This window comes from Tamandua tetradactyla, chromosome 7, assembly GCF_023851605.1.
Source record: "Tamandua tetradactyla isolate mTamTet1 chromosome 7, mTamTet1.pri, whole genome shotgun sequence".
NCBI lineage: Eukaryota > Metazoa > Chordata > Mammalia > Pilosa > Myrmecophagidae > Tamandua > Tamandua tetradactyla.
Genome location: NC_135333.1, coordinates 106,777,665 through 106,789,934, shown reverse-complemented (window position 1 = coordinate 106,789,934; position 12,270 = coordinate 106,777,665). Strand labels below are relative to the sequence as shown.

Below are 12,270 nucleotides of genomic sequence, written 5' to 3'. Positions count from 1 at the left end.
ATCTATGAGAGTAATGCTTCATTCTCACAAGGTAATTCTGAGGGTTAGATAACATAATATATGGCAAATAATAAGAGTTCAGTATCTGCTTCCTTCCTCCCCCCATTCCCAGCTTTAATAACCGCGTCTCTGAAGCCCCGTGATTGTTTTTACAAATGGTCATTTACAATTATAAAACAAACATATGCTAATGTGAAAAACTAAACATTACATAAATATATAAATTATTAAAAAGTTTATGTTAAGTCACCCTCAGAAATAACTTCTCCAGGTTGTCCTCTATACTGACTTCAACAAATATATTATTATTGTAAAAATTGGATAATCTCATAATATTGTTTTGTAGCTTCCTTTCTGTATTTAAAAATTTGCCTTGAATGTATTTCATGTCATTCTTTTTAATGGCTTTAGAATTTTCCATTTTTTCCAATTTTCCAGTTTTCCATATGTACCATAATCAACTTACTGAATCTCTCACTGATGAAGAGTGGGAGGTCATTTCTAATTTCTCACTATGACAAAGCTTCAGTGAATAAATTTGCACAGATATCTTGCAAGGTGGCAACTCCTTTTGTTAAATAAACTCATCGGGATTTTATTAAACTTATCTAGGGTTTTTGAAATGGAGTAATTCTTTTAATAACCTTTGTCCAACTATACATGCTCCTGATAATAGATTATTGACAAGCATATAAATAAAATCTGTCCATATCTTTAAGATTTGTGTTTATTTTCATATTTTTATATATAATTCTAAAACCCTGGGTAGAATTTGGCAATGACAACAGGATTATCTCATTTATTTCACTGGTTGGGTCCAGAAGCTTATAAATCCCCTCCCATTCCCCACCAAAGAGACAGTTTTACATCTTTATCAAGGTGGAAATGATCAAACAGTTTGTGGCATCACTTCACAGTTGATTTAATTTACTTGCCTTGGCAACTGAACTAACTGAACAGGAGCATATGCAACCCTGAACCCACCACCTGTAGTTCACAATGAAGCCATTATTATGCTTCAATAATGGGATTGCAAAGTGGTCTCTCAATCAGATACATACACCTAAGAAATGTGGCTTTAAGGAAGTCAGGCTAAATTTCATAATACCATCCCTGAAATACTGTCAGTTAGTTACTCTATATAACTAGTGGCTGTTCTAGTATCAGGGAAATCATTTGTATTTCTGTATTTAGCAATTCCATTAAGAGCGTTTAATTTTCTCAATCCCTTGAAAAATGAGCAGTTACCAAAGTTCTTTTAACTTTAGCAGAATAATGTTGGCATTTCCCAGGCAGCTGTGGATCATTCTGAATTTCTGAAGGCCAAACACATTAACAGTAGGGACATCACTAGAAGTCAGCAATTAATAGATCTAAATTGAATGGTACCTCTCTGAGCCAGTTAATCAGAAATACCTCTCCTGTTTACTTTCTGTGCAACTTAACTTTAGTCAAGATCTTTGTAAAGTTAAACCACATAATGCTTACAGAGGACAGATCATTTTATTTTGACAACAGAGACGAGGTACTGGTCCAGAGTCAGGAAATTTATATATTAGAAATGATCTGTCATTTTCAAACTATGTGATCTGGATGTGTCATTTAACCTCTTTAAAATATTTATATCCCACCATGCAACATACAATATAATAAAATAAAATATTTATCTCCTCAACTGGAGAATGAGAATTATAGCATATATCTCCTTGCTTCACAGAGCTTTTCAGATGATCAAATGAAATAATGTAACAAATTAAACTGTGTGGAATCATTACCTCCATTATCAGTTGTTTGATGTTAAGGAAATATTTTTAAGCCATTAATAGTTCAACATGCAACTCAGATATATGTTTAAATGTCTCAGCAAAAATTCACCATAAGGATATAGCATAGATTTATATATACTATGCAAAACTTGGTTTTATTTTTCATTGAGTCTTTTGACCATGTAATTAGCAAATTAATATCATACTTTACTTCATTGATGGACTTGAGGATAGGGTGTTGCATAAATCCCTACAATTGTAGGCAAAATTGTAGGTCATACAAATGTAAAGATTAAATGTTTTTAGGAAGAGAGTTTATAGAATTTATCAGATTTTCAAAAGAGTGTATGATCACCATCTATCACTTACCTAGAAGCTCAAGATTTTTAGCATTTTGAATCATTTCTTATTTGGCCAAAGGTATACTATGATAGAGAGAGAGAGAGAGAGAGAGAGAGAGAGAGAGAGAGAGAGAGAGAGAGAGAAAACCCTCACTGACAAATGGGAGAGAAGCTATCATCTTCTGTATTCTTTAATCAATCCAGGATGATACCAGTTCAGGTAATAAGCTGACTTAGACTTTGTATGCCCCTTCACAGAATCACAGAAGGATAGATTAATGCACAACTGGAAAAAGCCAACAGACTGTGCAGTCTACTCAACTCTGACCTACAATTCTGCCCTCTTGTCTCTGGCCCATGCCTTTTGTTGCCAGACCCTGGCCCAAGTTACAGACACCCAAACAGGGACAGTCAGAAGGGCCATGATAATTTTTAACTAATAAAGGTAAAATTTTGAAAATGTAGCTTCACTAAAACCCAAAGACCTGGATTTAAAACAGAATCAGCATTAGTACTGTTAACAAAGGTCCACATGCAAGAGCCAAATAATATCTATTTTTGAAAAGAACTTGGAAGCAATGCAAAATACATGATGGTTTTTCTTTCCATATGGGGGATTATATGCTCATGATATTGAGAAGAAAGGATGCTCCAAATGTCATGACTTCTTTTAACATAAATGTGTCTTGAGTGCTATGTGTATCACTGAGCTATCATGTTTTCCTTTTTAGCAATGTCAAGCTACCTCTTTATTATTAAATATGAACTACCTGAAGTAATCAAAGCATTCATGGGACTTGAAGAAAATACTGGGTATGTCCTATATTATCTCTATAACATCAACTGACTCATTCTACTTCATCTTTTCTGATCCTCAGTCTTGTTTCTCTTTCTCTTCTAGAGAATGGTACCTCAATGGCAACTACCTCGTTATATTTGTATCTGTTGGGATTATTCTTCCACTTTCTCTTCTTAAAAATTTAGGTAAAGCCATTTTCATGTGAAAATATTTTTATTTGCATTTTATATTCTAATAGATAAGCTGATTGTAGATGGAATATTCACCTTCCAGAATTTTTCTGCTAACTCCTAGGTTACCTTGGTTATACCAGTGGATTTTCTCTTACATGTATGGTGTTTTTTGTCAGTGTGGTAAGTGATTTATTGTCATGATCCCTGTAGCTTGGTACTGAATTAGTGCCCTCATTTTTGCTCAGACACTTCAAAAGCATGAAATAGTTCTTGCATCACAAGCAATTTTTTGTGTTCTAATTTGGAATAAGAAAAGAGTAGTTTAAAAATAGTTGAGCTAGAATGTCAAGGTAGCTGCTAATGATATGTTCTAGGTACACTGGGTGTATACCCAGTGAATGCATTAAGCAGAGACATGACAATAAACCAGTATTTAGAAGACAGGAGGAAGAAGTAAAGAATCCTACAAGAGAAATGCATAGGCTATAAAATTAGTCATATTCACATGAATTAGCCATTTTCTATCATACATTCTATCCATGAAGAGAGGGCAACAAAAGTGAAATTAAAGAAGAAAGCTTACCACTTCTCCACCCCCGCCCCGAAAAACAAACAAACAAAAAATAACCAGGAGCTTCTTACAATATCATGGATGCCAAAATTAAAACATTTCCTCGAAGAGGCAATGAGAGAAGAGTTATTTTTTGATGACTCGCATTCCTGTTTCATGGAAGGGTATGAACGTGGCTTGGGATGGATTCATGCAAAATACTGACCTATTGACTGTAAAGGGCAGGGCTGTCAGCTATAGTTCCAATCTATCCCTTAGAACAGAGGATAGAGGCAGTCTCTGGTGTCCATTAGTCCTAAAAGGAATCCTCAGCAGAGTTTCCCCCACCCTGAATAAACCATGCATATGAATTTTTATTTTATTATTTTTCCTCAGCAGGCTGACTTTTTTTTTTATTGACTGGATTTAGGTGATTTACAAGAAATTCCAAATACCCTGCCCTCTGCCTATTCTGGATCACAATGTTGGAAATATGACATTTAACAACACACTTACGATGCACGTGGTAACATTACCCAATAACTCTGAGAGTGCTGGTGTCAACTTCATGATGGATTATACCCACCAGAATCCTGCAGGGCTGGACGAAAACCAGGCCAAGGGTCCTCTTCATGACAGTGGAGTAGCTTATGAAGCCCATACTGATGACAAGTGTCAACCAAAATATTTTGTTTTCAACTCCCGGGTGAGTAAGAGACCTAGCCCGCTAATGAGACTTGAAATGTGGCCTCTGAGTTTTTATTTCATAAATGGAGATGGCCTGGGATTTCCATCTGCATTGGAAGGCTAAACTTTCGGTGTTGTCTTTGTTTTTCAGACGGCCTATGCAATTCCTATCCTAGCATTTGCTTTTGTATGCCACCCTGAGGTCCTTCCCATCTACAGTGAACTGAAAGAGTAAGGCAGTCATCATATGAGCATTTCTAACTTGCTTTCAAAATGTATTCCTGTGTTCAAAGGGTCTTTATGCAGAAGCATGGTTTCTAGCTTCCTCTTCAGAGAAAGTTTATGCTACAACCACTCTTCAGTAATGTGCTTTAAGCATTAAAGTGTGAATCAGCCCTCTCAGTGGGCTTCCTTCTCCCCTATTCCTCCAACCAAATAGTCCAGGAGAAGGGTTCAGATCAGATGGAGGAATCTGTAGCTATAACGGTTTTGCCAGGGGTGGGGAATTTGCATTTGGATTTTGGCAGGAAAAATGATGTCATCAGAATCGGAAGTGACCATACCCTGAAGACAAAAGACTAGGGATAGGGAGACCTTGCCCAAGCCACTGATGTCATCGGTAGACAGTCCCCATGCCTTGTTTAAAAGGCATTCATCACAAGAGTTACACCATCTGCCTTCCTTGTCAGTTGTCAAATGGACACGTTGGGCAATCTTGTTTCTTCCATCTAATATCCTATGATTTGTTAATCCCCTATTTTTGGGGGGTTAGTCCCTCGAGCTTGACCTCTACTTGAGAACAAAATGGGGTCTGAGCCTATGCACAGCAGCTCCCCCTCTTTATGCTTAGAAGAGAATGTCGCATTGTAATTCTCAACTCCTTTAATCCATACATCAATAATTCCAGTGTTCATTCTCACTAAATAGCAGTAACATCCCCATAAATTCTCATTTACCTCATAAAATTTTTTTTGGAACAATTTCTATTATTCACTCATTGTGGTTACATTCGAGACCTAACAAATGACCACAGCTATGTGTCCTCTAGATTGGGTTTCCAGAAGCTGTCCAGGTGATGATATCAGGCTTCCTGGAAGTCTGAACTCCTAGAAGTAGTGCTATTCTGTTTCTATTAGGTTTTTTTCCCTCATTAAATTCATCTCACCATGACACACACACAAAAGCTTTTTACATTAGGAGCCCATTTGACCTTTATGTTCATTATATTCTTAATTAAATCTTTATGTCTTTATGTTAATTACATTCAGTAGACATGCTTACTTATTGACATGAAATAAGCTTTTCCTCTTCTAGGGAAATAGCTGTTTCTAAGACTGAAGGAATGTTTAAGAAAAATGGAAATAAATCCTCAGCAGCTATCTGAGACAAATTTAAATCAGCTCTAAGTTTATGCACTAGACGTGGTTTTATTATGAGCAACACAGACATGCATTCTTTATTGAATTTCATTTTAATTTTATAAATGGATATTTCTATAAGTTTTAAGAAGCAGAGCTCAGTGTTTTTTCTTTTTTCAGCCGGTCCCAGAGGAAGATGCAAACAGTGTCCAATGTCTCCATCACGGGGATGCTCATCATGTACCTGCTTGCTGCCCTCTTTGGCTATCTAACCTTCTATGGTAGGTCACTTTTTCAGGGTCATTCCCTTGTGCAATTCTTGATTAGTCTGATCATTAACCCAAGTAGGTATAATTCTTTTAATTGCCCTCTATAAGCAGCATGAGTTATAGATGCCATATACTCATTTAAGTTTTGCCACTTGGCCTATGGAAATGGGGCCTGAAACACTCTGGCTTCCAACAACTTGTGAATTGTTGGAAATCCATATATGTATTTACAAAATACATGTATTTTATAAAAAATTTCCCTCAGATTATTTTCTTTCAGAGATAGATAGCATTTAAAAAATTTTTTTTTGCTTGATTTCTTAGTCTATCTTAGACTAGACAAAATGAGAGTGGATACTGAGCTGTATGTATATAACCTGGTCATTCCCAGAAACTTGAGGTATTAATCTGACACCTGAGATTCAGAGTTAGAGCTCTGAAAGTCAGCACCACACCATACAAGAACTGTTTAAAAAGTTGAAAAAGGGATCAGACTTTGACTTGAGCTATGAATGAAGCTGATCTGGATAAGACTGGGGTAGATCAGAATACAGCATAAAGGATGATATTGTCTACATTTTAAAACTCCAACGTCTGTGTGAGACCAAAGGGAGAGATGTTTATTTGGTGCAAAACTTATATTTTGGGCAGCGCATTACCTAACTTGTATGGTCATTTTAGTTGAACACCAGAAGTACACAGAATCTTGAATAGGGTGTAGGATCTTGTTGGTTTGTCCAGATTAGTGTGATACCCTGATATATCCCAGAGTAATCTGGGCAGTGAATAAAGAAGTATTTGCAAAGTTCTTTTGGGGAACTGGGACAAAGGAGGAAATATTCAACTTCTCCATTTGGAGAATTCCTGATATTCTCACAAGTAGTGGGGACAACCTAATCAATTGGCCAAGCTCTCGATCTTGGGGTTCGCCCCTATGAAACTTATTCCTGCAAAGGGTAGACTAAGCCTACTGATAATTATGCCTAAGAGTCACCCCCAGAGAACTTCTTTTGTTGCTCAGATGTGGCCTCTCTTTCTAAGCCAACTTGACAGGTGAGCTCACAGCCCTTCCCTCTATGTGGGAAGGTGAGTGTTCTAGTTTGCTAGCTGCTGGAATGCAATACACCAGAAACGGAATGGCTTTTGAAAGGGGGAATTTAATAAATTGCTAGTTTACAGTTCTAAGGCCGAGAAAATGTCCTAATTAAAACAAGTCTAGAAATGTCCAATCTAAGGCATCCATCCAGGGAAAGATACCTTGGTTCAAGAAGGCTGATGAAGTTCAGGGCTTCTCTCTCAAGTGAGAGGGCACATGGCGAACACAGTCAGGGCTTCTCTCTCTCAGCTGGAAGGACACATGGCAAACACGGCGTCATCTGCTATCTTTCTCTCCTGGCTTCTGGTTTCATGAAGCTCCCCCGGAGGCGTTTTCTTTCTTCATCTCCAAAGGTCGCTGGCTCATGGACTCTCTGCTTTGTGGTGCTGGTCTCTCTGAATCTCCCATTCTCCAAAATGTTTCCTCTTTTATAGGACTCCAATAAACCAATCAAGATGCACCCAAATGGGTGGAGGCATGTCATCACCTAATCCAGTTTAGCAACCACTCTTGACTAAATCACATCATCCAGGGAGATGATCTGATTACAGTTTCAAACATACAGTATTGAATAGGGATTATTCTACCTTTATGAAATGGGATTTTGATTAAAACATGGCTTTTTTAGGGGGCATACATCCTTTTAAACCATCACAGGGAGTAATGACTGCCAGGGGTGTAAACCTCCCTTGCAAAGTAAGAAAGAATTCCCAGGATGAGCCAGGACCCGGCATCATGGGAATGAGAAAGCTTCTTGACCAAAAGGGGGAAGAGAGAAATGAGAAAAAATAAAGTGTCAGTGCTGAGAGATTTCAAATAGAATCGAGAGTTTATCCTGGAGGTTATCCTTATGCATTATATAGATACCCCTTTTCAGTTTATGGGGTATTGGAGTGGCTGGAGGGAAATACCTGAAACTATTGAGCTGTGTTCGAGTAGCTTTGATTCTTGAAGATGACTGTATGACTATATAATTTTTACAATGTGACTGTGTGATTGTGAAAACCTTGTGTATAATGTTCCTTTTTTCCAGGGTATGGTTAGATGAGTAAAAAAATATGGATAAAAAAATAAATAAATAACAGGTAGGATAAGGGGTAAAAATTGTGGGTGGATTGAAATACTAGTGATCAATGAAAGGGAGAGGTAAAGGGGTGTAGGTTGTATGAGTTTTTTCTTTCTTTTCTGGAGTGATGCAAATGTTCTAAAAATGATCATGGTGATGAATACATAACTGTGATGATATTGTAAGCCATTGATTGTACACCATGTATGGACTGTTTGTGTGTGAATATCTGTCAATAAAAATATTTAAAAAAAAAAAAAAAACAAACAAGAATGGCCACACTTACATGTTGTGAATCTCTTTTGGTGGCATAACTACCTACCACGCAACTGGCAGAAAAGTATAAAGTACTTGAGTTTCTATTGCTTCTTATTTACCACTCTAGTCAAATCTGGGGACTTGGAGTTGTAGACATATTTCTTGACATATCATTCTATTCTGTCATTGTGAATGGTTTCCTAAGAAAAGAGAGGGGCATGACAGAATTCCCTTACATCTGGGAATTTATTATCAAAAAGAAAAATGGAAGAAGAAAAAATGTGCCTATGCCACATTAGATTATGCCCAAAATATTTCTTTTATGGCATCTTAAAGGACACAACATGAGTAGGATAATTATTCCCGTCCATGTAGTGTGGCCCGTTAGACAAACTTCAGGAATCAAACTTTGACCTGATAGCTTAAGTCCACACTAATTAATATATCAACATAAGCATATGTATTAACTTCTTGGATTTTTTTCTGACTGACTTGGGAAGTTAAATTGATTGCATGCTAAATTGAAAAGAAATATATGGGGGAGGCACACTATTTGCTTAGGTCTTATTCTACTTTTGACTATTCACCGAACACTTGATTTAGATTAGATGTTAATTTCTTACTGGTCGTGAGTTAAGGAAAGGTATTTTCACCTTTTTTTTGTCTAATTTTGAGGGGAGTAGTGGGCAAATCAAACTACATCTGATATCACAGGTATCTCCTTGTCAGTTCTGTTTGGCGTTATCAAGGGGAGCAGCATCTTCATCTCTAAAAACTCATTGAGAGATCCTGTAAAATCACACTAATTTAGCCTTTCATGGTACTTGTACTTATTCTGAGTTTCATAAGAAAAGTAGAACCTTTAAAAGTCTAAAAGTATGCTTTTCAGTGTCATGATGGAGTCATAATTGTTGAGCTTGCAAAAACTTTAGAGGTCATTTGTCCTAAGATTTCTATATTGCATTCAGTGAAGCAGTGCCAGGGATAACTGGGCAGGGGTCAAGAGGTAAGTGGCTGAAGGAGTGTGGGCCTTACCGCCCCTACAACCTCAATCTTTTGTCAATTTTGTGATGCTTTTGTAGAACAGTGATGAGTTTATCATGATGCTAATGAGTTAGAGAAATGCCTTAGCAATTTTATATTAGCTCCTACAACTGTATAAGCTTTGGGGGCTCCAAATCTGGACCTGCCCCTGTGTAAAGGCTTCATTTGAACAAAAGTCACATAGGTAATAAAACTCAGGCAGGATAAGAATGGAGGTTTTAAATTCCCAGACATGGGCCCCTTTTACTGCAAACCTCAGTAAAATATTAGCATTGTTAGCCAGTGCAGAATTGATAACACCAAGTGAACTCAGTTCTCTTCTTTCTCTTTGTAGGAGAAGTTGAAGATGAACTACTTCATGCTTACATCACAGTCTACACATTTGATACCCCTCTCCTCATGGTGCGCCTGGCAGTCCTTGTAGCAGTCACCCTAACTGTACCCATTGTCCTGTTCCCAGTAAGTGCACAAAGCTTTGATGGAAGAAACCTGCTTGATCTCAGACAAAAATGCATGTTCTAATGTATGTTTTCAATTGCAATGCCTGAGGACATTATTATTTTATGTGTCACTTAAAATTCCCCATTTAATATGTAAGTGCCACAAATATTTGTAGGTGTTAAGTATTTTTAAAGAACATTTAATCTCAAATTCAAAAAGTAGATCATGAGCTTCTATCTAGTGGATTAATTCAAATATAGTAGGGGTTCATATAACTTCTGAAACTTGCAAACCAAAGTCATCAACTTTCAAATCATATTGCATTTTCACCACAGTTTTGAAGGCATTTCATTTTTTCCAATTTGTTCTGTTGTAAAAACATCAAAAAGTCAGCTTATTTAATTAATACTTTGAAGGTTAATGAGAAAGGGACTCATATTAAGTAAGTTATACACCAGAACCAAATTTCTTGAAACATAGTTATGTTATCCACTCATATATCTCCTCCTCTTCTGAAATTGACACATGCCTTCTGCCAAACTCATACTGGGGTTGCCCCTTCTTGGCATTTGCCATTGGAGTCAGTTTGTTCTGGAATCACAGAGTAGAGCTGGTAGTGGAGATTTGTACTGTGCGAGCTAAAACCACTACCTATGGATAAACATAGGTCTTCTCCCTGCTGCCAACTCTTCTCCTTTCATAAACACTGAATTTACTCATTCATTTTAGGGGAAAAAATAAGTGACACAGTAGACAGTGCTGTCTTATACAGAATGTTCCATACAGGGTCCAGGATATGAGAACTACTTATATAACGATACTGTGGTTGCTTTAAATGTAGCTTGTGTGCTAAGATATTTTTTGGCACATTGCTTTTTCATAAGTACATGAAATCAGATCTTTATACGATAGTGGCAAATATTTTACTTTTAATTAATATCTTCACTCTAATACATCTGAAACTATTTCAGATGGCACACCCACAGCGTTAGCCTAAAATCAGCTCAATCTTAGGTATAAAGCAGAAGACAGTTATACACAGAAGATATACTGTAGGATAAAACTTCCAAGCAAATAGCTTCACTGCAAAAAGAATATCTGGAGTTCTTTTTTGAATGGTAAAGATTTGATTGACTAAATTTTGGCACATAGTAGGCACTCATTGCTGAATCACAGCATTTTGAATCCATTGTGTGCTTGCATATTGCTCCACTCATAAGCTTCAAGCATAGTGCTTTTAAGCTGTGGTCCCACTTGACCATGGCCGCACAGCTATTTGGTGACACTTGAATTAATGCATGTGCCAATGGCTGCAATCCTGATAGTGGGAAGAGAAATAGGCCTTTCATTTACTAGATGAGGATTTCACCTTCACATTGAAAATCCAGACCTGTCTATAGAAGTTCTTCCCCTATGTGACAAATAAGAAAGCACTGGTGTAAATTTGACTATCAGGAACAGCAGTAATTGATAATCTTTCATTAGATGCCCATTAGAACCAAAATTCAGAAAAATAATGCTATGCCTTATTATGGACTTCCATGCAATATTAACATTTGTAAAATATTTTGCACATAATTGGGTCTTCACCCTTAAAATACTACATTGAATAAGATCTGTATCCATGTCTGCTTCCCCAAGAAGTTATAAGTCCCTGGAGGTTAGGGACCTGCACAGTGACAGGCACACAGGATGAGCTCAACAGTGTGTGCTAAGAAAAACAGTCTCCAAGTGAGTCCTGTGTTTTCTTGAAGTGCATAAATTGCAATTTTCAGATAAAACATAGGTTATTTCTCATGCTGATGCTTGCCATGAATCTCAGTTTGGGTGAAAATCTGGGCTAAGTGAGCCAAGTCTCCATAAATGGCATAGAGCTGGTGACTGACAACAACCTTGTCACAAACAAGTCATAAACAAAGCTAAATTCAGCTACTTTTCTCCCAGGTGATAGCAGTTATTATTGGTGCTTTTGTTTGTTTGTTTGTTACAATTTAGAGCCAAGATTTTCAATGTCTGAACTCTGAGTTACAGCATGTTTCTCCTAAAAGGTTACTTGAAATAAGAAACTCTTGACCAATAAATTTATTTACTTTACCTTGATATCCCCACATACAATTAGTAAAACAGGCAAACAAATAAAACCTAATTTGGATTAAAATCTATCAGTTTTAGGTATTGTGACCCCCTTCTTTCAACAAATGATAATGGGCTCTTTTTCTTAGGAACCCAAGGAGAGACAATAGTTTTGGGTTATTTTTTCCTTCAATGACTCTATCTATTATCTTTCTTTTCTTCAGTTAGGTTCATTTTTTTGTCACTTCTTAGTACAAGGCACATAGTAATTGCTTGAAATATATGTTGAACAAATGAATAAATGAAGTGGATTAAGACTATAGCTTTTTCACCAGCAGTCCAACATTTC

The 12,270-nt window shown here is 36.9% G+C and overlaps 1 protein-coding gene across 5 annotated transcripts in view; it reads left to right on the top strand.

Moving 5' to 3' along the window:
- SLC38A4 (solute carrier family 38 member 4) overlaps positions 1 to 12,270 on the top strand; it is a 40,243-nt gene that overhangs the window by 20,491 nt on the left and 7,482 nt on the right. For all 5 annotated transcript variants that reach the window (XM_077170664.1, XM_077170660.1, XM_077170661.1 and 2 more), the window contains 7 exons: positions 2,839 to 2,920; positions 3,009 to 3,091; positions 3,201 to 3,259; positions 4,060 to 4,335; positions 4,468 to 4,547; positions 5,855 to 5,955; positions 9,742 to 9,866. In XM_077170664.1, the coding sequence (XP_077026779.1) occupies positions 2,839 to 2,920; positions 3,009 to 3,091; positions 3,201 to 3,259; positions 4,060 to 4,335; positions 4,468 to 4,547; positions 5,855 to 5,955; positions 9,742 to 9,866 (806 nt within the window). The remainder of the gene's footprint in view (positions 1 to 2,838; positions 2,921 to 3,008; positions 3,092 to 3,200; positions 3,260 to 4,059; positions 4,336 to 4,467; positions 4,548 to 5,854; positions 5,956 to 9,741; positions 9,867 to 12,270) is intronic.